Genomic DNA, 27,033 nt, shown 5'->3' on the forward strand with positions numbered 1-27,033 from the left:
TTCCCCTTCCGGGAACATTTCACTCTGCAGCCCATATCATTTTTATTTAAAAAAATCCATTTGCACACATCTCCCCACCCCTCAAAAACCAGAGATTGTCCATCTCTGAAAAGAAGCCAGACTCCTCCCCATCACCTTTGTGCCTCTTAATCGGCTCTCTCCTCCACCTATCCTCCCCCCCGCACAACTCAGCCCGCAAACTTCACTTCTCTAACACCAACCTATTTACCATGCTTTGATCTTGTCTCTCACAGTTGACCCCTTGCTTACCCTCCTGCCTGCATCTTCCTCCCACTTTATATCCATCAGACCAACACTCTCCCAGTTTTCAGAGCCCTACTATCAATCAATGAATGAATCATATTTATCGAGTGCTTACTATGTGCAGAACACTCCTCGAAGCATTTGGAAAGGTATAACAATTTAATAGGCACATTCCCTGCCCACAAGGGGCTTAATGTCTGGAAGGGGAGACAGATATCAATATATATAAATAAATTTTGGCTTTATACGGAAAGGCTGTGGAGCTGGGACAGGGGATGAATAAAGGGAGTAAGTCGGGGCGATGCAGAAGAGAGTAGAAGACAAGGAAAAGAGGGCTTAGTCAGGGAAGGCCTCTTGGAAGAGAAGCAGCGTGGCTCAGGGGAAAGAGCCCGGGCATGGGAGTCAGTGGTCATGGGTTCGATTCCCGGCTCTGCTACTTGTCAGCTGTGTGACTGTGGGCAAGTCACTTAACCTCTCTGTGCCTCAGTGACCTCATCTGTAAAATGGGGATGAAGACTGCGAGCCTCATGAGGGACAACCTGATTACCTGTATCTACCCCAGCGCTTAGAACAGTGCTTTGCGCATAGTAAGCGATTAACAAATACCAACATTATTATTATTATTATTATCAAAAAGGCTTTGATAGTGGGGGAGAGTAATTGTCTGATGGATATGAGGAGGAAAGGCGTTCCAGGCCAGAGGCAGGACAGGTATGAGGGGTCAGCAGTGAGGTAGACGAGATTGAGGTACAGTGAGTAGGTCGGCATTAGAGAAGCAGAGTATTCGGGCTGGGTTGTAATAGGAGAGTAGCGAGGTGAGGTAAGAGGGGGCAAGGTGATTGAGTGCTTTAAAATTGACGGTAAGGAGTTTTTGTCTGATGGGAAGGTGGATAAGGGGTTCTTGAGGAGTGGGAAAAGGTAGACATTGTTTTTGTAGAAAAATTATCCAGGGAGCAGAGTGAAATATGGACTGGAGTGGAGAGATACAGGAGACAGGGAGGTCAGCAAGAAGGATGACTAAAATCATATCTTCTCCCGGGAGGCTCCCCAGACTGAAATCTCATCTCCTCACTCTATTCTCCCCCCCACTGCATTGCCTCTGAACTGAAGTCCGTATCTCCTAAGCAGTTTGATACTTAGTCTATTCTCTTTTTTCTCTAAATCGGTGGTATTTACTAAGCACCTACGTGCAGAGCAGTGTACTAAGCATTTAGGAGATTAGAACTATCACATATTCATCATTCTTTGTCCCTTATCTACCCCAGTCAATTACAAACTCCCTGATAACAGGACAGTGTCTTTTACCAATTTCGCAAGCACTAGAACAATGGTCTGTACAAAGTTGGTGCTCAGTAAATGTTAATAGAGAAAGAGCATGGCCTAGTGGATAGAGCATGGGCCTGGGAGTCAGAAGGAACTGGGTTCTAGTCCTGGCTCCGCCACTTTTCTTCTGGATGACCTTGGACAAGTCACTTGACTTCTCCGTGCCTTTATTCCCTCATCTTCTAAATGGGGATTAAAACTGTTAGCCCTATGTAGGACAGGGACTGTTTCCAACCTAATTATCTTTTATCTATCGCAGTGCTTAGAACGGTGCATGATACATAGTAAATGTGTAACAGATACCATGATGATTATTATTATTAACTGATGTTATTAATAGAGTTCTGATATTCATCAGTGCATTCAAACAATTAGTTTCTCTTATCCCATCAAGACACAGGTGTCAAATTTATCCAGCTATAGAACCGTAAACCCACTCTGGGCAGGGAATTTGTCTACAGACTGTTACATTGTTATACTGTACTCTCCTAAAAGCTTAGTACAATACTCTGTACTTGGTAAGTGCTCAATAAATATGATGGATTGATTGAGTGAAAGTAGGACTGCATACCAGCACTTAATCCCACCCTGAAAATAGGGAAAATAATAATAATAATGATAATTGTGGTATTTATTAAGCGTTTACTATGTGCCAGGCATTGTACTAAGCATGGGAGTGGATAACACTGTACTAAGCTGTGTGACTGTGGGCAAGTCACTTAACTTCTCTGTGCCTCAGTTCCCTCATCTGGAAAATGGGGATGAAGACTGTGAGCCTCACGTGGGTCAACCTGATTACCCTGTATCTACCCCAGCACTTAGAACAGTGCTCTGCACATAGTAAGCGCTTAACAAATACCAACATTATTATTATTATTATTATTATTATTATTATTATTAAGCACTGGGGTGGGTACAAGCAAATCAGGTTGGACACAGTCTCTATCCTACATGGGGCTCACAGTCTTAATCTCCATTTTACAGATGAGGTAAACTGAGGCACAGAGAAGTGAAGTGACTTGCCCATAGACACCCAAATGACAAGTGGTGGAGCCGGGATTAGAACCCAGATCCTTCTGACTCCCAGGCCCACGCTCTCTCCACTAGCTCAGGCTGCTTCTCTAAAAGAGAATGCCAAGGCCTAATGGCAGTAGTGTAAGAAGGCTAGGAAAAGTTTGTCGATTGTTGAAAAAAGCATCCATGATAAGAAGAATTAACTATCAATACTGAAAGGAAGGGTTGTGAGAGGTGGGAAATGAGGTTGTGGGCAGGGAACTTTTCTATTAACTCTGTTTTGTTGTGCTCTCCTAAGCACTTAGTACAGTGCTCTGCACAGAGGAAGTGCTCAATAAATACAATCGATTGATTGGCTTAGGAAATATGAACAGGGCCTAAGGACATAATAATAATAATGTTGGTATTTGTTAAGCGCTTACTATGTGCCGAGCACTGTTCTAAGCGCTGGGGGAGATACAGGGTAATCAGGCTGTCCCACGTGAGGCTCATAGTTAATCCCCATTTTACAGATGAGGTAACGGAGGCACAGAGAAGTGAAGTGACTTGCCCACAGTCACACAGCTGACAGGTGGCGGAGCCGGGAATCGAACCCATGACCTCTGACTCCCAAGACCAGGCTCTTGCCACTGAGCCACGCTGCTTCTCTAAGGACATAAGATATGGGGGTGGTTACTGGGGAAGTCTTTGAGATTAGATCAGTCAGTGGGGAGAAGGATGTGAGTAAAGATGAGGATCCAGTGAGGACATACCTGTCCACCCTAGATAAACCATTTCTGATTGCCACCAATACCAATCTCTTTTTTCATAATAAACACATTACTCTCAGTCTTATGTCTCTAATAGTTTATACTTTTCAACAGCATAATATCACTTTGGTCAAGTTATACCACAGCACCTGTTTTGCAGCTCTTTGATAAAATAATGAAAACAAACATTGGGCATGCAATTCCAGAATTGTATTAATTTCAGGCAGAGTACTTTTATTTCTATTTTAAGTCCTTATAGCAAGCATCGTGTGTCTTCTGTGTTCGGAGCGGCAGGTAGACACACAGCAGATGTTCAATTACAATGTTCAAGAGCATTAATCATCTGCTTCTGCTCTCTAGAACATTCTCTAGATAGAATTTCCGCGTCTGATTTTTGTCCAAATCCATGAAGTTTCGTATTCCTCCGGGATCGGGAGGTAGTACAGTCTAAGGTTAGGTGGGGTGTCCTGAGTTCTGTTTCTGTTTCTACCTCTGATTACTTCATTAATGGTAAAATCAGGAGATCTCTCCATTCCCCAGGATCTTCCCTGCTATTTAAATCAAAATAGTATAAATAGGAATGCTGGTACATACTCTCTGTTTGCTGAGCTGGGAATGAAGTGCAATGATCTATTATTGAGCTTCTCTAAAAGGGGGCTATAAACATTCAAGCGTTTCTTGATAAAATAAAAGTAGCAAATCTGGTATATATAACAATACTGGAGGGAATCAGAATCCATAAACTCCCCGCTTAAAAAAAAAAATTGGTTAAAATTTTGTCCAAAGCAGGTAATTAGCTACTGTCCATTTAATGGTAATTTGACAAAAATCACCAGATCAACTTGGCAAGCTTCATTTGTTTCAGTGGGTCTCCAAAATGAATTACAGATCTGAATATCAAATCTTTACCATACAATGACTAATCCTTACCTCCTCCTTGTCAGCATGATAATTTCAAATGGCATTTGCTGAGTTTTTACAACCTATCTGGCTGCTATGAAAGAGACACTAGTCTGGGTTAAGGCTGCATTCTAGACTTGCCTGCTTGTGAAGGAAAATTTAGGTTGCACGTTTGAACTTCAGCTGAGAAAAAGTCCGGATTCCACCCGGCACCAATTCAACCACCTTCATCTCTTAGGGCCAGGAACAATCAATCAATCAGTAGTAGAAATTGAGGGCTTTGCAGGGTGCAGAGCACTGTAGTAAGCACTTGGGATAGTACAGTACATCAGAGTTGGAATAATTATAATAGTGATAGTATTGAATCGCTTTTGATGTGACAAGCACTGTTCTAAGTGCCGGATTTGATGCGAGTCAATCAGGTTGGACACATTCCCTGTCCTACAAGGGGCTCACAGTCCAAGTTGAAGGGAGTTGTACAGGTATTGAATCCTTGTTTTCAGATGAGGAAACTGAGACAAGGAGAAATTAGGTGACATGTCCAAGGTCACTCAGCAAGCAAGTGGCAGAGCCAGGATGAGAAGCCAGGACCTCCGACTGCCACGTCCGTGCTCTTTTCACTTGTTCAGCCTGCTTCGCAGGACTGGGTTAGGAATAGTTGGGAACACCAAGAACCTTCATACCTGATTAGAATCAACAAATCAATGGAATTTATTGAGCACTTATTGTGTGCAGAGCACTGTACTATGTGCTAGGGAGAGTACAGCGCATAGAGTTGGTAGATATGTTCTCTACCCACCCAGGAGCCTACAACCTAGAAATTCAGCTAGGCCAGAGAGATGGGGAATGTGACAGGGTTTGTCCGTGGCTCTGATTATCTCCTCAAACAGTGCTTGCCTTGCTAATACATGTGTTTCACTTGGTGAAAAGTGACAATGATAAAGCAAATTTTGGTTTTGAAAACTGCATTCGTAATTGAATGTGAACCCCAGGGAGTCCAGATTTTTCATGGAGAGCGACAGATCCACCCAAAACATCCAAATGCTAAATTTGTCTAAAGGATCGTAGGAATTTGTGTAATTAGAGAGCACTTTCTTGATCAGGTGGCTGAATAAAAAATCGATGGTATTCTTTCCGATTTCAATTAAAATTCAAGATCGTTTCTTCCCTCTAAAGCTTCTATTTCAAAGTAATGCTAAATCAAAACGAATGTAATCTGATGAAACAGAAAGTTTTTATCAAAATATGCTCCTTGAATCTGCCATCACACCTTTCTTTTGGGATAAAGAAAGGAATACTGCAGTCTAGAAGCTGTGTTTCTTGATTACCATTGAAATGAAAGAGGCTTCAGAAGTTCAAGTAAAGGAATGTAGTTTGACCTAACGTGGTGACTTCAGTAACCTCGGTGATTGGGCCTTTACTATAAGATGTTCTTATCTTGGTTTGGCATAGATTATCAACTTATTAGCAACTGATGCATAACATTTTATACAATTTTATAGACCCAAACATGATCTATTTTTGTAAGTTACTTTGTGTCTCAGCTGTAAAGTTTTTGAGTTTTTTGTGAACATGGTAAAGACATATACATATATATGCAGATCTATGATTATATATTTTTAAAAACTTCAGCATAACCTCCACAACAGGTACCATTAACCATTCTTTTGTGCTGATGTGAAATCACACAGTGACTCTAAAATTGAGATAACCCAGTGCGACTCCCTTTGTTAAAGACCATATTTCAAAATATTTCATGTTTATAAAGTTGAAAATTGGATGTCCGGTGCTCTTCCATAGCAGGAACACTATTGCAAATTTCCACCGAATTACATCTTCATCTTTTAAAATGATGAAATTACTGGAAACAATGTCTGCCCTTTAGAGAATAAAGTTTCTTCTAACATTTGTTTGCAGATGGCGATATGGCAGTTGGAAAGTTAAACTGTGTCTCTGACAAGGGATTATTGTAAAGCAAATGATGATTTTGCAGAGGCATTCCCTTTCTTAAGAATCAGTTCACCAGCCTCTGAACGATAGTTACTCCTGATAGTTTTCTTCCTGGATTCATGCATTTTCCTCTCACTTCTTCATGTTTTCACTCTTCTAGTTATGATAAAAATTAGTTTTTTTTAATTTGGTTTTGATGAGAAATTTTTTTCCCAGATAATTTTATGGGGAATTAGTACTTTTTGAATCTCACACCTTATTTGAATATCTTATTTCACTATTTACATTTATACATACTTTTATGTCTTCGGTAAACACTTTTTTGTGTGCCAGAGGAGAAGACTTTAAACAACTTAAAAATCTCTTTTCCCTTATTTTTAAGAGAAATGACATTTAAGTTACATGACCATGACAATAGCCACCTGTTAATCTTTGGGGGAAGTGACCTTCTAAGCATAGGTTAATATATTCCATATTATTTATTTAGGTAGCTACATATATAATTGTATGTACTATATGTTATCTAATTGATTCCAGTAACCCCTATCCTTCAATATCAAACAGATCTTCATGACAGCATAACAGTGTAGATAGAAACACTTTACATTTTGTCAAATTTTATCAACCATAAAATATAAAACTTTAAAAAAAATACAGAAAGCTGCATTATACCTATCACATGGATACCTGTTCAACAAAGTGAGGTCTTTTGCTAAGTGTCTTACTAGACATAATTTTATAGTGAGAAAAGGATCTATTTCTGTAACAAATACATTCTGACAATATATATTTTATGGAATAAATATACATTATATTCATTTAAATTTTAGAATAATAGATACCTGCAATGCCTAAATTCAAAAATACAGTACTAGAGTTCTCTATCCTTGCTGCTAACAAAATAAACGTTGACCTAAAATTGCCCCACCCTATTGATGCATAATAAAGTTTATGGAAACACCAAGAGTAAAAAGCCAATTGCTTCTACAACCTGAATACAGTATAAATATATTATACTAGTAACTTGCTATTTTCAGAAAAAAATTGGATTTATTACAAACTGGAAGTCCAATTGAATCAACTCTGCAATATATATATATATACACTTACCATATATATATGTAAGTGTATACACATATACACTTACAGGGGTGTTATCAAGTGAGCTGCTTTGATTTGTGTTTAGTGGCAAAAACCTTGAACTGATGCAGTTTGATGTACAGACTAATCACTTGTTAATCTCTGGAAATACCTTAGATCAGAGATTTACTCCATCCATTCTCTGAATACTCTTTTTTTTTTTCAGAAGCCATGGGTTTTCATGGTGTTTAAACTCTTCAGACTGCAACTGCAGCATATTAAAAAAATCCTTACACAGCAGAAATTTCCACTGTATCGAATGGAAGCTCCATCTGTGTAAAGATTACATAAGCAGGAAGGTATTAGAACCAGAAAATTAGGTATGCAGTTGCCTTGCCAAATAATAATTATTCCACTTGTTCAAAGTTTCTTGATCCGTACAATTACAGGATTTTCCTTTTCCTTGATGGTGGAATTACTGAAGCATGGCTCTGATTGCTTAATTCTTGAGCTATTAGCATTTTCAACAATCTAAAAAAAAGAAAGAAAAATAAACTAGTCAATCTTTATACCAAAACTTTCTAGGTATCATGAGCTATAAGTCTACAGGAAAGCTTTTATCACTGGTACTTCATTCTATTACTGTAAGTTATAAAAGGTATATGATACTGGCTCAGCAAAAACATCTCCAGATGAAGGAAGGGCATGTAGGATTAGAACATACAATATATATTTATCGTAAATAGGGCCAGTTTTGATGCACCAAAGGTATTTATTGAGTGCTTACTCTGTTCAGAGCACTGGACTTAAGCACTTGGAAAAGTACAGTACAACAGAATTGAGAGATGCTATTCGTGCCCACAAAGAACCTTCAGTCTAGAGCGGAAGATCAACATTAAAATAAAATATTGCTATGGGAAAATAGTAGAATATAAGAGTATTTAAATAAGTGCTGTGCGGCTGGGATAACAAAGTGCTTTAGGAGTTCGCTGCCAGAAGCATAGCTGATGCAGAGGGGATATTTTATATTGATTTATTTTAATACATGATATATTTATATTTGATATTTTAAAGATGCAGAATATATCATTCTCCATTGCTGCATCATTTTGTATCTTCGAAGGAATGGAATTGATCCAGCTAATTATTAAAATAAAAGTATATGCTTTTAATCCTCAAAGGCAGGTGGCACCTTTTTTAAAAAAAAATACCTCTTCAAACCTAGAAACAACCATTTTCTGAAATGACTAGACTGTAGATTGTAAGCTTACTGTAGACTGTAAGCTTTTTATAGGCAGGGAATGTGTCTGCCATCTCTATTTATTGTACTCTCCCAAGCACTTAATGCCTTGCTCTGCACACAGTAAGCAATCAATAAATAAGATTGATTGAAAAGTTTAGAACAATTAAGAAACCTTTTCAACATTTTGGACAGAGGCCTAGATCCAAGTGTGAACTGCATAAAAGCCCTGGAGGCTATGTCTTCTCAGGAAAACAAAACATTTTGTCCTGTGCAGTTTCCTTGGAGATCTTCAACTTTGTGGCCACCACCTCCCTCTCCCTCTTCTCAGCGGGTTTAGCGTGAAGATGTCCGTGAGCACCATGTTGCGTCAGTGCGTCTGCCATTTCACCATGTTCGTGGTCCACAGGGGCCACTAGGAGGAGGGACCAGGGAAGGTAACAGAGGCGCCAGAGGGTGAAACGGGTTTGGCCCTCACGGCCTGGGAGGAGGATGCAGGAAGGGACGGGTGCCGCGGGGTGGGTGGCATGGGACCCGGCCAAATCCATCTCCGCTTCTAGACTGTAAGCTCCTTGTGGGCAGGGAATGTCTGTTCATTGTTGTATTGTACTCCGTTCAGCACTTAGTACAGTGCTCTGCACACAGTAGTACAATTAACTGATTGGCTAATGTAACAGCAACAATCCTTCCCCAAAAGTCACAGAAGTTCAGCCTATTTTGATTGAGTCACTTTTATTTGATGACAAATCTATGGAGGAACTGTCAGGCAGAATTGGCAGAGACAAGATCAGATTTTCTTGCCTCAGTTTCCTGATTCTCTTCGACATGAATTTGCTCTTCCTCTTACCAAGAATTCTTTGGTTGTGAATATTCTCGAATCTCCAATTTGCTTTCCCCATCCATCCTCTCTGCCTTTCAAATGGGAGACTTTTTCTATATCAAGCATAACTGGAATCCATTGATTCAATTGTAAGATCCCTGAGGTCAAGGCACCCAGCTTTATACCCCTATATTATCTTGCTTTTGTGACTGCTCAAAAATCCTTGTGGATGATGATGATGATGATCTTGGAATATTCCTACAGATTGGGTGGATGACAGTAAAAACAGATGGCTTAATGTGAAATGCAGTTAGGATGAAGGTACAGTGTCTGGTGGATAGGGAATGAGTACTGATTAGAACTAATCTTTGTTGCATATCATCAGAAACATTGATTGAGTGCTTTATTGGGCATGACATTGTACTAATTTTTGACAAAGTAAAATGAAACAAGACACTTTATATTAATGCTTGTGAAGGAACTATTTAAAATTTACCTGGGCTGGGGGATTTCCATATTTCCATAAAATAAGTGACTATCTTTCATAAATATCTGACAAAACAATTGCAAATAATGTTTCCAATCAGGGTTCTATAGTGAATCCCATCAAACATAGGGTGTTGAATACTTGCTAACTCCACTATTCATTAGATTGCTAAGGGTTAAATAATATTGTTCCCTTTGCTAAGTAGAATGGGAATTTTTTTCAGAATTCAATCTACTGCCTCATTGAAAGCTTATTTATTTAATGCTTGCTCGATCCTCTAAAGGACTTGATAAATAGTGAAAGTCAGATTGGGTGTTGTTCAATTTCCCATCAAAAGTCATATCGATAGCCAGATTAGGAAGACTGGAGAACTCTCTGCCATATTAATTTTACAATCCCCAGGCTGCTTAGAAATGTGGCTGGAGCAGTGTTGGCCTGGTGGAAAGAGCCTGGGCCTGGGAGTCAGGGGACCTGGCCTTCTAATCCCGGCCCTGCTGCATGCCGGCCGTGTGACCCTGGTCAAGTTATTTCAATTTTGAGTGCCTTAGTTTCCTCACCTGCTAAATGGGGATTCGATGCTTGTTCTTCCCCTACTTATTCTGTGAGTCCCATATAGGACAGGGACCGTGTCCAACTTGTTTCTACCTCACTTTCTTTACTGGAAAGAATTTCACCTTTGAGGATCCATCCAGAGGGGCCACATGGGTAGAGAAATTTCAGGTTATAACAGTGGCATTTATTGACTTTCTATGCGATAAAATCTGCATTTATCCCTGGACTAGGTCTTAAATGATTACATTAGACACAGTCCCTGTCCTTTAAGGGACACACAGACTAAGAAGGAGGGACAACAAACATTTTAACCACAATTTACAGATGCTAAAACCGACATACATGGAATTGAAGTGATTTGCTTAAGGTCATAGAGAGGGCAAGTAGTGGAGCTGGGTCTAGAATCTGGTTTTCCTTTGAAAATGTCCAATACATTGGGTAACTATTAAGGCCGGCATTTACCTCGCGGGAGATTGCAAAGAAGTTGACGGCAAAGTTGACGGCATGGAAATCCATTTCTTACCATAGCCTCCAGTTAGATTTTGCCATAGGTGGGTGAAGAGGTTTGAATAATTCAGTAGGAAGATGGCCAAGTATGTAACCATGGTGGCAGAAATATTGGTCAATCAATCCAAGTATTTATTGAGCACTTACGCTGTGCAGAACTCTGTACCAAGCACTTCGGAGAGTACAACACAGGATTAGCAGACATGTTCCCTGCCCATAACGAGCAATCCGAGAATTCAAGGTGAGCATGGTTTTACTGAACCATAGTACGCAAATATGTAAAACTCTTCCAAAAAAGAGATAAGCCAGGTCAGTGGTAATAAGCATGCCAATATGTAAAATTGGCAGAATATTTGGGGTCAAAATTACCCCAAAGGGGGCAGATATCAGTACTCTGTGTAACTGCACAGCCTTGGATGCACTCAGTTATCTGAGAAGATAGAGAAGTAGCGTGGCTTGGTGGAAAGAGCCAGGGCTTGGGAGTCAGAGGTTGTGGGTTCTAATCCCAGCTCCTCCACATGTCAGCTGTGTGACTTTGGGCAAGTCAGTTAACTTCTCTGGACCTCAGTTACCTCATCTGAGGTAAGACTGTGAGCCCCACGTGGGACAACCTGATTACCTTGTATCAACCCCAGCGTTTAGAACAGTTCTTTGCACACGGTAAGCACTTAACAAATACCATAAATATTATTATTATCTTACGGTACAGAGGCTGCATTTTTAATGAACACTCATTAGGCAAGGTTCATGTTACAATGCCATTGTCTTGACAGATGCCATGCACATGTGGATTGCCATTTTTTTCAAATTGCTCCCTGTCTTGTATCCAGATAGATTCAAGCTGTTGAAAGACCATTCCCTTCTGCCCTGGAAGCACACTATGGAGGACCTGATTGTGTACCACCTTGAAAATTCAAATGAACTACAAATAAATACATGATATCAAGAAGAATGCAGCTTTTTTTATTTCCTATATCATTTGGAAAGAAGATGACATTATTATTGATAGCTAAGAAGTGAATCTACTATTCCTCTACCAGCCAAGTCCATTGAAATTCAAATCTTTCTGGGGGAATTGAAATTCCCTGATATTATTTTTCCAACTGTACATTCTAGCAGATTACCCAGAATATCAGAAACCAAAAAACTGCCAAGCATGAAAACATAACAAATATATATATATATATACATATATATATATATATATAGTTAACCATGCTTGTTTAAACTTTCTGCAAACATAACAAAGCATTTCTGTTTCTGGAGTAATTTGCTAAATGACAGGACAGTAGCCTAGAGAGTTGATGTCATTTTAACAGTGAATGAGCCTAGGACTAATCTCTGTTTTTTTGTTTTTTTAAATCATATTTGTTAAGCACTTACTATTTGCTAGGTACCGTACTAAGTGCTGGGGTAGATACAAGTTACTCAGGTTGGACATAGTCCGTGTCTCCACATGGGACCCTCAGTATTAATCCGCATTTTACAGATAAGGTAGATGAGGCACAGAGAAGTGAAGTGACCTCTAGACCGTAAGTTCGTTGTGGACAGCAATGGTTTCTTTTTATCATTGTATTGTACTCTCCCAAGTGCTTAGTACAGTGCTCTGTACACAGTAAGCGCTCAATAAATACGATTGAATGACTCGTCCAAGGTCACACAGCAGAGAAGCGGCAGAGTCGGAATGAGAACCCAGGTCCTTCTGACTTCCAGGCATGTGCTCTATTTACTAGGCGACGTTGCTTCTCTAAGACTTCTGGTTAGGGAACCTGTTTGAAGGAATTGATTCTACTGCTGGAGTGGGGACAGAGTCCCTCTCTTTCATACCTGCCAGTCATTTTCTTTCTCAGCATATCCAGTGCCGGTAGGCAGAGGTGTAGAAAATTGCAAAGTGCATATAGGAATTTTACCTAAGAGAAGAAATTCTTATGCCAATAGACGTGACAATTCCGGAGAGTAAATATCTTCTGGGAGACTCTAATTGCATTTCACTTACACTTTTTCTAGGGTCTTCATTCAATTAACTGGACTCTCAGAAAGCATTCCGTGATGCTATAAGAGGAAATTCATTTTTTCCTTAATGGTAAAAGGTGCATTCCTCACCTATGACATGTGATTTTGCTGTGTCTGTTGCTGCTGTTGCTGCTGTTGCTGAATTAAGAGTTGCTGCTGCTGGCGGCGTCGAGCTGTCCGTAGTTTTTCAAAACGAGCCTCCATTTCTTCCAGGACTTTGGGCGTGTAACGCACAACCAACTTGACACTTTCCTTAGCAGCCTTAAGCAGTTCCACTGCCTTCTCATGATGCTCTCCTTCCACACTCTGAAAGCACATAGTGAGTGTAATTAGTGTTACTTTTTCAAGAATCCTTCACCTTCCTTTTTAGTTATAGATGAGACAAACGTTTGCAACTTTTCAATTTTACCAGTCTTGCAATTAATGATTGGAATACTACCGTTTCCTATTTTCAGGACATCTTAGCTATTTTTGCAGTAACTGTACTTGTGATATTTGTTAAGCATTTAATATGTGCCCGTACTTGGGGGAGGAAAATACAACAGTACATAATGTGATATTTGCTAAGTGCTTATTCTGTGCTAAACATTTTGCTAAGCATCGAAATAGATACAAGATCATCAGGTCAAACACAGGTCCTGTCCCACACTGGGTATTTCATCCCTATTTTACAAATGAGGAAAGTAAGGCCCAGAGAAATTAAGTGTCTTGCCCAAAGCCACACAGGTGGCAAGTGGCAGATCTAGGATTAGAATCCAGGGCCTCTGACTCCCAGGCCCATGCTCTTTCCACTAGGTCATACTGTATATATTTTAATTACCCTATTTATTTTGTTAATGAGATGTACATCACCTTGATTCTATTTATTTGCTATTGTCTTAATGAGATGTTCATCCCCTTGAGTCTATTCATTGCTATTGTTCTTGTCTGTCTCCCCCGATTAGACTGTAAGCCCATCATAGGGCAGGGACTGTCTCTATCCGTTACCGATTTGTACATTCCAAGCGCTTAGTACAGTGCTCTGCACATAGTAAGCGCTCGATAAATACTATTGAATGAATTAATGGATGCGGTGACCACAGCCTAATGCTAGTAATGAGCTGTAGCTGCTTTGGAAGCCACTGAGATCTTTGCAGCCCACGTCAATCAACTAGTTTTTAGGATTTCGTGATTCGTGTTGGTTTTGTCCACTTTGTACAACACCATAAGTGGTTCTTGGCTTAGAGTCCTTCATCACTGATAGAACAGTCTCAAGAGGCAAAACCAGGAGTAGAATCCTCAGCTTGACTGAAAACAGTGACTGAATAATGCCAACTGAGTAGATAAGCTCTGGCACTGACTTGAGGTTCTGTATACGTAGGTTTGGAGTTTCAGTTGTCACACCGCGGCTGATTAAAATGTGCTTTCTAATAATAATGATAGTGGTGGTATTTGTTTAGCGCTTACTATGTGCAAAGCACTGTTCTAAGCGCTGGGGGGATGCGAGGTGATCAGCTCGTCCCACGTGGGGCTCACAATTTTAATCCCCATTTTACAGATGAGGTAACGGAGGCACAGAGAAGTTGTGATTTGCCCAAAGTCACACAGTTGGCAAGCGGCGGAGCTGGGATTCGAACTCACGACCTCTGACTCCCAAGCCCGAGCTCTTTCCACTCAGCCACACTGCTTCTCTCCATCATTCTGTCAGATTTACTCACCCAGTATTAATTTGTTCATACAGTTAACCACTTAGGATTTGCCGGTTTGCCTAAACAAGCCATCGAAGTGTATCCCTTCCTCTACTTGCAAATAGTGTTTTGTAATTAATGCAACTGGGCTAAATGCAAAACATAGTTTACAACCAGAAAGTTGAATGTTTACCACAATTCCAAATGGCCCTAATTTAACATTTAACAGAAAAATGATTGTTCTCAGAGTGCAAATGCAAATGAACATAATTCATCCTTCTGTGAAAAATCTGGTCACGCACAATAATTTTATAAAAATGTGTGTGGTCATATGCTTCGGTGAATGACTCTAGTTAGATATCGGAATTAAGAGCGTCATGAAAAATGATACAGCTATGCCACTCTGAGGTCTGCTTTCTCTGCCTTTCCTTTAGATTGCTTCTTGTTTTTCTTTAGCCTTATTTAAGGCTCAAATTACATATAATAAAAGAGGAAGAGTGTCCAAATGCAGGACTGGATCAAAGCCTGCACAATAATAAGAGCATCAGTAAAAAAAAAAAAAAAAAAACCTCCAAAGCATACTTAGAAGTGGGGAGTCAGAGGAAAGAAGATGATGGGTATGTTGATTGCTTTGAAAGTCATGGTATCAGGTTGAGTTATTCATTCAGTTGTATTTACTGAGTGTTTACTGTGTGCAGAGCACTGTACTAAGCGCTTGGAGAGTACAATTCGGCAACGGATAGAGACAATCCCTACCCAACAACAGGCTTATGATTCGTTTAAACCTTTATGGAAATAGGAAGGACTGCAGAGTACTGAACATTAATGTGACTGAGTTAATGGATTTAAAACAATAATAATTTTCGTATCTCTTAGGGACTTACTGGGTGCCAAGTACTGTACTAAATGCTGAGGTACGTACTACAATCATACTGGTCACAGTCCTTATCTCACATGAGGTTCACCATCTTAAGCAGGCAGAAATGCTGTACAAAATTGATACTAGAACTAGACTAGTAACAAATGTAACAGTTGTTATATTTGAGCTTAAAAGTTGGAAAGCCCAATAAAATATATGAATACAATCATGTATAAAATATTATATATAATATTTTGCTCCTTTTAAAAAATGGATATTCGTGGCTTTGCTCACAGTAAAGAAGCTCTCATAATTCCTTGGGATAAAGAAAATTGGGATATGCAGCAAGGTGTTTCAAAGAAAGGGAAGCAGCATGGCCTAGTGGAAAGAGCAAATGCCTGGGAGTCAGAGGATCTGAGAAGCAGCGTGGCTCAGTGGAAAGAGCACGGGCTTTGGAGTCAGGGCTCATGAGTTCGAATCCCAGCTCTGCCACTTGTCAGCTGTGTGACTGTGGGCAAGTCACTTAACTTCTCTGTGCCTCAGTTTCCTCATCTGTAAAATGGGGATTAAGACTGTGAGCCCCACGTGGGACAACCTGATTCCCCTGTGTTTACCCCAGCGCTTAGAACAGTGCTCTGCACATAGTAAGCGCTTAACAAATACCAACATTATTATTATTATTACAGACTTATCTGTCTCTGTAAATAGCACCTTCATCCTTACTGGAGAAGGAGCGTGGCTCAGTGGAAAGAGCACGGGCTTTGGAGTCAGGGCTCATGAGTTCGAATCCCAGCTCTGCCACTTGTCGGCTGTGTGACTGTGGGCAAGTCACTTAACTTCTCTGTGCCTCAGTTTCCTCATCTGTAAAATGGGGATTAAGACTGTGAGCCCCACGTGGGACAACCTGATTCCCCTATGTCTACCCCAGCGCTTAGAACAGTGCTCGGCACATAGTAAGCGCTTAACAAATACCAACATTATTATTATTATTATTATCTGGGTTCCAATCCCAGCTCTGCCACTTGTTTGCTCTGTGACCTTGGGCAAGTCACTTAACTTCTCTGTGCCTCATTTATCACATCTGTGATATGGGGATTACGACTGTGAGACCCATGCGAGACGTGGATTGGGTCCAACCTGATTATATAAACCGCTCATTTATCGGATCCTCTCTTGAAGGACTCGGCCTGATTGACATGCTCCATCTCGAAACCATAGAAAGTCTAGAAACGTACATCCCTGGGGACATTCAACAATAAATCAAGGAAGCAAGCAATGGTATTTATTGAAAGCCTCCTGTGTGCAGAGCACTATACTAAGTGCTTGGGAGAGTACAATAACAGAATTTGTAAGCATATTTTCCTGCCCACAGTAAGCTTACAGTCTACAGCACATCAACCAGAGAATCAGCGTGGCGCAGTGGAAAGAGCACGGGCTTTGGAGTCAGGGCTCATGAGTTCGAATCCCAGCTCTGCCACTTGTCGGCTGTGTGACTGTGGGCAAGTCACTTAACTTCTCCGTGCCTCAGTTCCCTCATCTGTAAAAAGGGGATTAAGACTGTGAGCCCCACGTGGGACAACCTGATTCCCCTGTGTCTACCCCAGCGCTTAGAACAGTGCTCGGCACATAGTAAGCGCTTAACAAAACAAATACCAACCAGTCGATCAAGTTACGTTTTAATGGGAAAATTCTAATTTATTATTTAAAATGCTTGAGAATATTAGAAAACATGGAGGATAATGAGGTAATCAAATAAGCCAATGGAGAATATTTATCTTTGGTGAGACATTCTCTGGCGCTGTCAATTTTTATTTTATCAAATATAAAGCGGCATATACATTTGGGTTTCCGTATTCAATGAATAATTGAAAAATGAACATTTAAAGTTTAGATTAATTACAGATAGAGACAATAACCCAGATGCCTGACAGCAGAGGAGTTATAGTTGAAAGTTGCCGTCGTCAAAGTTCTGATAATTATCTGGCATTCCATATTCGGCCCTTCTCAGGGAAGAACACAAATCATTTGCCATCTGGCTTTGAAAGATTAATTTTAGTAGGATTAATAGACCATCATGCCTAGATGTTCCCTCTTTCCCTCCCTTTATATTTGTGCACATATATATGTACAGGGAGAGGGAGAGAGGGCGTGTGTAATAAAATTTAACTTCAATTAGCCTCTCTCCCATCTTCCATCATCTCCTGAAGGCAGAAAAAAGAAAGCATAACAAACGGTTACTTGGGCATTGGTTTAGAGGGTCAAGGTGATCCCTTCATGACAGACAGATAGACTATATGCGATTAAGTTGTTTTACCAAGGGGGACGGTACGGGGGTGGAAATAAAATTTCCTTTAGCAGTTATTCTGTATATGGACTTAAAACTGTTGTAAACATTCTATATTGCTTTTCTCTTGAATTGTTCCATTTGTCTTGCCTGCACAGTTACTATCGATGTTGTTATTAAGTGACATAGTGTTCCCCCTGCCTGAATTATAGTTCAGGTGAAATATGGGAGTTTTTGGCAGAACAGTTTCAGTGCTTCTGACTCCAGGCCAGGGGTGTGGGAACTCTTGGTCAGGCTCAGCAAAATGGAAAATCTAATAAATTAAATTTGGGCAGTCATGCCTGATTGCTTTCTTTTTCTAGGCTGTTAATCTGATGGGAAACATCTTTCCTTCCTTCATTCCTTTTTTCTTTTTCACACTGATTGTTGAAAATCTCCATTTTATGTGTCTGGCAGATCATTTTGTAATTGTGTCTGAATTTGTGTGTTCTGGGCATGAGCAATATAGAGTGGTATGAAATGCTCCATGTTTAAATTTTTACCCCTCATGTAATAATTTCTGTAATGAAAAAAGTCATTTGTAGCCTTTTTTTTTCTGTAGTATCAAATCTGTCTAACCAGGAATTTCTGATAAGGGTGAATGGCTCAGATTGCAAGTTTTGAAAATATGGTATTATCATTTTTCATCCTTTATTGATAATCACAATGCTCTATGTGTGCATAGTTGTTAATAATAATAATAACGTTGGCATTTGTTAAGCGCTTACTATGTGCAAAACACTGTTCTAAGCGCTGGGGGGGATACAAGGTGATCAGGTTGTCCCACATGGGGCTCACAGTTTTAATCTCCATTTTACAGATGAGGGGACTGAGGCACAGAGAAGTTAAGTGACTTGCCTAAAGTCACACAGCTGGCAAGTGGCAGAGGCGGGATTCGAACTCATGACCTCTGACTCCCAAGCCCGGGCTCTTGCCTCTGAGCCACGCTGCTTCTCTTTGTGTCACAGATGACACAGTTGTTGTTGTTATGGCACTTAAGCTCTTATTATATTCCAAGTACTGTACAAAGCTAATCTTATTAGATAGAAACTAATCAAGTTAGACACAGTCTATGTCCCACATGGGGCTCACGGTCTTAATCCCCATTTCACAGATGAGGTAACTGAGGTACAGGGAAGTTAAGTGACTTCCCCAAGGTCACACCACAGACAAGTGGCAGGGCTTGGATTAGGACCCAGGTCCTTCTGACTCCCGGGCCCATGGTCTCGTGTGAAAATGGCTGAAAAGACTTCGGAACAGATCAACCCATCCACGCAGTATGGCAGAGAAGAGCATTGGTCTGGGAATCAGAGGACCTGGGTTCTTATCCTGGCTCCACCATTTTTCTGCTATGTGACCTGGACTTAATTTCTCCGTGCTTCAGTTTTCTCATCTGGGAAGCGGGGATTAAATCCTCTTCCCCCTATTTAGACTGTGAGCCCCGCATGGGACAGGGACAGGGTACGTAGAATTTAGTACACTGCTTAGCACACAGTAGGCGCTTAACAAGTACCATAATCATTATACGAAACATCCCTCCTTGTGCCAATGTATTTTTTCTTTTACAGGGAGTCTGTTTATTGTACTCTCTCAAGCACTTAATACAGTGCTCTGCACACAGTGAGCACTAGATGATCCCATCTTTGCCACTTGTCCTCTCTGTGACCTTTGGCAAATTAATTTATTGTGCCTCTGTTACCGCATCTATAAAATGGGGGTTCAGTGCCAGTTGTACCTCTTACTTCCCTTCTCATATCCAACACTTACTCTCCCCTCCTTCAAAGTCTAACTGAAGGCACATCTCTTCCAAGGGGCCTTCCCTGACTGAGCCCTCCTGTCCTCTCCGTAAATACGATCGACTGACTGACAAATTATGCTGCACTTGGAGGTGTTTTTGTTTGCTTCTTAGTTTCATGATCCTCCAGAAGCTTTCCCTTGAAACTTCCTCCACCTGGTGACATTTTATTCCCTATCTCCCCTACTAGATTATAAACTCCTTTAGTGATCCTGTCTGCTATTTCTAGGATATTCTCCCAAGAATTTAGTACCATACTCTGCACACAGTTTATGCTCGTGACTCAGTGGAAAGAGCACGGGCTTGGGAGTCAGAGGTCATGGGCTCGAATCCCGGCTCTGCCACTTGTCAGCTGTGTGACTGTGGGCAAGTCACTTAACTTCTCTGGGCCTCAGTTACCTCATCGGTAAAATGGGGATTAACTGTGAGCCTCACGTGGGGCAACCTGATGACCCTGTATCCACCCCAGTGCTTAGAACAGTGGTCTGCACATAGTAAGCGCTTAACAAATACCAACATTATTATATGCTCGATAACTACTATTGATTGATTTATTTGCTGCTATTTGAACAGCCATGTGCCTCAGTGGTCAATCTGCTAAAGTGCTGCCATATTGTCTGAAGCTGTACTTTGTGATATCCGGAAAGAGACTTCTCTTTCTCCTTTTTTGTTTTTTAATCGTATCGTTTCAACTAACTATGCAACAGCTGCTTAGGTAGTCTACTTTCATCCCATTTCCACCAAATTAAGGGGAACATACCTTCAAAACTGAGGTGTATCAAAGAGGCACTAATTTGACTAAAACGATTTAGATTTTGAAAGACTATCTGTAGTACAGCAAAAATGCATCAGTGATACCTTGCAGGTCTTTTTGATTATACCAAGTGGAGTCCTAGCAAAATCTTGAGCATGTGAAAGGAGCTAAGAAACCCATTTGGCCTGTGGTGGAATGACAAAGCTTAATCAAGCAGTCGAACAATCGACACTATTTATTACCTGTCAACTGTGTGCAGAGGGTTGTGCCAAGGGATTTGAATAGTTCACTAGTTTCATAGACATGATCTTTGCCCTTAGGACATTGCAGTCTAGCGGGGAAGATGGGAATCAATGCGAAGTACAGATTGGGATGAAGATGGAAAAAAGAATGAGTCCATGATTTAAATATTAATGAGATGGTATCCATATATCCAGCATAGGTTGACCGCCAACAAACTCAGGATTTTTACTTAACGCAAAGGAAGCTACATGGCTCTATCCCCACAAATATGATACTGATAATCGTATTGGTTGTAGTTTCCCTGAGGGACTGGACTAGTGTTCAAGAAATCTCACCGATGGATTTTAAAGTGAAACACCTTCACTGCAGGTAAGGAGAGAGATTTTGTATGGATGGTGAAAACATTATTATGATCTTTTGAACGTATGGATTGAGAGAGGGCTCGTGCAAGCAAGGAGGGGCAGTATAACTGTTTCAGAGGGATAGTAAACCACAAGCTCAACAATGCTACGTTACAGCGAGGGAGCGGCATGGCTTCGTGGATAGAGCACGCGTTGGGGAGTCAGAAGGACTTGAGTTCTAATTCCAGCTCTCCACTTGTCTGCTGTGTGACCTTGGGCAAGTCATTTCACTTCCTCTGTGTCTCAGTTACCTCATCTGTAAAATGGGGATCAAGACTGTGAGCCCCATGAGAGACAAGGGCTGTGTTCAATCCGATTAACTTGTACCTACCCTAGCATTTAGAACAGGGCTTGGTACATAATAAGCTCTTAACAAATACTATTATTATTATTATTATTATTATTAACAGTGAACCACTGCAAGTCAAACATATCAGACAGGGAAGTCTGGCGGCATGCAATCCACCTAGTAGTGGTTTCTTATGCTCAAGATTCCAAGAGACAATCTTGAAAACAGGGCTTTGCTTTGAGCAGTGCCATGAGGAATTATTTTCACAAGTATTCAAGATAAAGTAAAATGTTATTTGCACCGTGATCTTTTCCCCTCCACCTGCATACGCAAATTGAATGTCATCGTATCTTCATGTCATAAACGCAGGATATTCGTGTATACATATCCGAGGCCAGACATAAGACAAGTAGGAGTCAGGATTAGACGGTAAGCTTCCCGACCCACAGTTCTGTGTTCTTTCCACTAAACTATGCTGCTTTGCTCCTTTAATGCCAAATTATTCACTGTGCCTCGCTCTCGTCTCTCCGAATGCTGACATTTTGCTCACACCCTCCTTCCTGCCTGGAACTTCCTTCCCTGTTCCACAGCTCACTGCTCTCTGTATCATCAAAGCCTTACTGAAATCACAGATCCTCCAGGAAATCTTCCCTGGCCAATCTCTCATCTCCATACTTTATTTCCCTCCCTTCTGCATCACTTATGCTAAAAAGTCTATAGCCTCTAAGCACTTAGATACTCAATTTCTCCCTCTGACAGTAATAGTGCTCATATTCTTGTATGCAGTTGCTTCCTCTACCTGTAATTTATTATAGTGTCTGTTTTCCCCACTAGTTAGTTGCTTGATTGTGCCTGCTAACTCCGTTGTACTCTCCCAAACACTAAGTTCAAAACTGTGCAGAGTAAGTGTTCAGTAAATACTGTCGATTGCTTGATTCTCCCCGACTAGACTGTAGGCTTGTTGTGGGCAGGGAACGTTGTTGTAGTGTAATAATGATAATAATCATAATAGTGGTATTTGTTAAGTGCTTACTATGTGCCAGGCACTGTACTAAACTCTGGGGTGGATACAAGTAAATTGGATTGGACACGGTCCTCGTCCCAAATGAGGCTCACAGTCTTAGTCCCCATTTTACAGATGAAGTAACTGAGACACAGAGGAAACGAAGTGACTTGGCCAGACAAGTGGTGGAGCTGTTATCCCAAGCACTGAGTTCAGCGCTTCATCATAAATGAATCATAAATGATGATGATGATGATAAAAAATGATGATTGATTGAAAAGGGAGGAATGAGGGAGGGGTACGCCCCATCACTCCTCCCACTTAGAAGCATGACCAGAAGGCCCCTATCAGTGATCTTCCATCATCGTTCCCGACCCCCACCCAAGTGTGGAATGGGAAGAAAGAAACTCTTCAGGAAGGTCAGGTGGTCTCCATCAGTATAAGAGTGGGGAAATGATGACTCTGAGGGCACCTGGCTCTTCCTGTAGATAAACGTGGCTCTCGGGCGCAGATGCCACCGGTAGGCTCAGCACTGGAACAGTGACGTCATTAGCTTGGCTTCCACAACAGGAAGCTGAGCCAAAAGGAGCTGGGCCATCCTGCCCACCGGAGCTGGGATGGGGCTGAAGGGAGCAGAGGTGAGCTCCAATGTGTCTATTTGTTGTTATTTTGTACACCCCAAGCGCTTAGTACAGCGCTTTGCACACAGTAAGCACTCAATAAATACAAGTGAATGAATGGATGAATGAAGGCTGGAAGACTCCCGGGATGCAGTGGAGCTTAAGCTCCTCCCGTACCCTCTGGACGCTGACAAGCAGCACCCGACAGTGGAGCAGGGAGGTGGCTCCCCTTTCCCCATACTGGTACCAGACACTACATGCCCCAGTAGCAGCAATTTTTTACATTTTTTTATTTTTCTACAAAAACATTCATCCCATATTTCCCTTCTCAAGAACTTCCAGTGGTTGTCCATCCACCTCCGTATCAAAGAGAAAGTCCTCGCCGTTGACTTTAAAACACTCAATCACTTTGTCCCCTTCTGCCTCATCTTGTTACTCTCCTACTATAACCCAGCCCGCACTGTTCACTCCTGTAATGCTAACCCTCTCACCGTACCTCCATCTTGTCTATTTTGCCACTGACCTCCTGCCCACATCCTACCTCTGGCCTGATATGCCCTCCTTCCTCGAATCCGAACGAATAATTACTCTCTCCTGCTTCAAAGCATTATTGAAAGCACATTTCCTCCATGAGGGCTTCCCCTTACTAAGCCCTCCTTTCGTCTTCTCCCTCTCCCTTCTGGGCGTCCCTAACTTGTTCCCTTCATCTACCTCCCCCCCGTGCCCTTCCCAGCTGTCAACACTTATGTACATATCTGTAATTTATTTACAGTCCCTGTCCCATATTGGACTCACACTCTTAATCCCCATTTTTTACTGATGGGGTAACTGAGGCACAGAGATTTCCCCGAAGGCACACAGCAGACAAGTGGTGGAGCTGGGATTAGAACCCATGACCACCTGACTCCCAGGCCTGTGCTCTATCATGCATTCAATCGTATTTATTGAGCACTGTACTAAGCGCCATTACACCATGCTGCTTCTGGGGGAAACCGACGAGGAAATGGAGGCCCAGAGAAGTTAAATGGCTTCCCCAATTTTGCACAGAAGGCAAATGGCAGAGCTGGGATTTGTACTCATGCTCTCTGACCCCTGGGCCTGTTCGCTTACCTTCCCTTTCCTCCCTCAGTCCCTTCCCTTTCCCATTCCCAAAGTAGCTGCACGATGTAGTGATGTCACCACATTGCACAGAGCATTGTGTGATATGATGAAGTCACGTGTCAGACCGTCAATTATGTGGCTCTTTGTGTACCTCCACTCAAATATGTCATCTTCTTTGGCTTTTCTGCAAAACAAAGTGAGCCCCCTGTATTGAACCATCTCTGCTCATAGACATTTCACAAGCAAAAATGTGCACCAGGATTACAGCTCCAGAAGAGAATTTGGCTGAGATGTGAGCAGAAAACTAGCAATGAGCTCCAAAGGTTAAAATTTTCTTCTCATCTCATTTTTTTTTTCTGACAGTAGTTGGAAGTGCAGGGAATGTGAGTTTAATACAAACACAATTTACACTTCATTTGTCCGATCTCCCGGGTAATCAGTGTGAAAGAAAAATGACATCAAAATAATCTTCAAGGAAAATTTCTATATATAGTAGATTAGAAGCAAAGCAAACTCCAGTGGGTTTGGCTTGATGTCTGAAAAATGAGCCACAAAGAATTTGGGAACAGCCCAGAGGTATAACTTCAGCTTCAGAGGACATCGTATGCTAACTAAATACTAGTAGCTAGAATAGAGAATTAAACTGATCATTGCGTATGGACATGTGTTCTTGAAGCCCATCCCATAGAGTTTTTTCATAAAGTCACCCGCCAATTTTCTGAAAATAAACAGAAAAGGATAAACCGAGACAGCGTTACCTAGTAGATTGGGCCTGGGAGGCAGAAGGACCTGGGTTCTAAACCTGGCTCTGCCGCTCTGTGTCTCAGTTACCTCATCTGTAAAGTGGGGATTCAGTGCCTGTTGTCCCTCTTACGTCTCTCTTCATAATCAAAAATTACCGTCCCCTGAAGCCTAATTGAAGGCACATCTCCTCCAAGAGGCCTTCCCTAAGGCCTCCTTTCTTCTTCTCCCACTCCCTTCTGCGTCTCCCCGGCTTTCTCCCTTTATCCATCTCCCCTCCCAGCCTGATAGCACTTATGTACATATCTGTCATTTATTTATTTATATTCATATCTGTCACTTCCTAGACGGCAAGCTCACTGTGGGCAGGGAATGTGTCCATTTATCGTTATATATTAGACTGTGCGCCCCTGCCCCTAGCCAGTACTGTAAAAAGGGAATTAAATTCCCGTTCTCTCTACTGTTCTCAATAGAGCACAGAGAACAGATGGGCTGGGGTGCTGTGGATTGCCAACACAAGCTGTTTTATATGTGCATGACTTATTTATAGTGTTAGTGTGACCACAACACAGTTCTGCTGCCATCTTTGCTGTCCATGATCCACTGGACAAGCCCATCCGGACTCTTGTCTATCAAGGCTGCGGTGCGGATGTCAGGGTTCCCCCGTCAGTCCAACCGACACCGGACTGATGATAATAATAATGTGTCATATTTGTTAAGTGCTTACTATATGTCAGGCACTGATCTTCGAACTGCTTAGAACAGTGCTCTGCACATAGTAAGCGCTTAATAAATACATTATTATCTAAGCACTGGGGTAGACACAAGCTAATTGGGTTGGACACAGTCTCTGTCCCACATAGGCTCACAGCGCCCATTTTACAGATGAGGGAACTGAGGCACCGGAAAGTGAAGTGACTTGCCCAAGGTCACACAGCAGACAAGTGGTGGAACTAGGATTAGAATCTAGTTCCTTCTGACTCCCAGGCCCATGCTCTATCCCCTAGACCACAGTGCTTCCAGGAATACTGGAACATGCCCCATTGCATTTAATTTCCAGGCAGAAAAATTCTAAGTGAATATATTCCCTCTGGCAGGCATGGGCTTGGACAGGTTTTAGAGGACAGTGAAACGTTGCAGAATGCTTTATTTCTGGAACATAAGGTCAGCGCTGAGACTAAAGCCTGTAGGAGGTCTATGTTTCTCCAGCACTTCCTGAATACTGAGCAATAGTCAGAGATGATGATAGTGCATTCTATTGTAAGCACAATTTCCCTAGATGGAGGAAGGGGAAGTTCCCACATTTATGGAGAGTCCAAAGTTGCCTGAGCAATAAAAGTCATCTTCCTTTGATTGGATGATGCAGAATAGAAACTTCCAGGGATCGGGATGTAGAGTTATCTCACTTAGAAAGACTCAAAGTGTGTGGGTCATTGCATCCTACACTGTGATTTTTTTTCAAAAGCCAGCAATTCTTTAGGTTTTTCTTTTTCCATTTAATCTCTTCCATTTTTATACTATTATCACTTTTATTTAATGTGTCCATTTCAACTAAATTACAATTATCTTTGGATCCATAACCTTGTGTGAGCAACACATTCACTTTCACAGCTTGACATTTTAATGGTTTTGTTTAAATTCAGTTCATTCACTGATGTCCCTTCAGGACATCCAGCACATTGATATTTATTCATTTGATCTTTAAATGAGGGAATCTGCTAAAGTTCCCGACTTACAGCTTTGACTCCAAATCTTCAGCATTTAGGTAAATTGTAAAAAAGGAAAAATCAATTGCTGCCTGATATCTAAAGTGTGTGTGTGTGTGTGTGTGTGTGTAAGAGAGAGAGAGAGAAACTCATTCCTGCAGATGAACCAGGCTTCTGCATGGACTGCCGGTTAAAAGAGCTGTAAAAATTTGACTTAAATCTACACTATTTTTAGCAGCTTCATCCACTATTACTAAACAGATCAAAAAGAAACGGAACTAGCGAATAGCTCTAACTGTATTGCTTCCTGCCGTTATGGCATTTTTGTGAGGGTCTTCCCTTAAGAAATCAAAAGAAGCAGCCAGGAATTCAAGAGCTAAAGTGAGAGACAGATGCGAGTTCGTCCTTCTGGGCTTTCATTCTGCCCTCTCCCCTGCCCGGCAAAATTGTCTCTCTGTTCTTATTGACACCCGTGCCCGTTGCCCTTGCCAGTTGTAATCGCCGTTTAACTCCCTCCTCGAACCCCTGTCCCATGGTCATTCTTGCCCCTAATGATCTGGCCACCTATTTTATTGAGAAAATTGAATCCATCAGATGTAATCTCCCTAACATCTCCCTGTTCCTCTCTGGTT

At 41.4% G+C, this 27,033-nt stretch overlaps 1 protein-coding gene across 1 annotated transcript in view; it reads right to left on the bottom strand.

Moving 5' to 3' along the window:
- Nucleotides 1-6,660: 6,660 nt before the first annotated feature.
- The window catches only part of LIN7A (lin-7 homolog A, crumbs cell polarity complex component), a 68,323-nt gene continuing 47,950 nt past the window's right edge, over nt 6,661-27,033 (bottom strand). The window contains exons 5-6 of the mRNA XM_029078535.2: nt 12,990-13,205; nt 6,661-7,811 (exon numbers count right to left, since the gene is read on the bottom strand). Coding sequence (XP_028934368.1) covers nt 12,990-13,205 — 216 coding nt within the window. The 3' untranslated portion in view covers nt 6,661-7,811. The remainder of the gene's footprint in view (nt 7,812-12,989; nt 13,206-27,033) is intronic.

Source organism: Ornithorhynchus anatinus, chromosome 14 (assembly GCF_004115215.2).
Source record: "Ornithorhynchus anatinus isolate Pmale09 chromosome 14, mOrnAna1.pri.v4, whole genome shotgun sequence".
Classification (NCBI taxonomy): Eukaryota; Metazoa; Chordata; class Mammalia; order Monotremata; family Ornithorhynchidae; genus Ornithorhynchus; species Ornithorhynchus anatinus.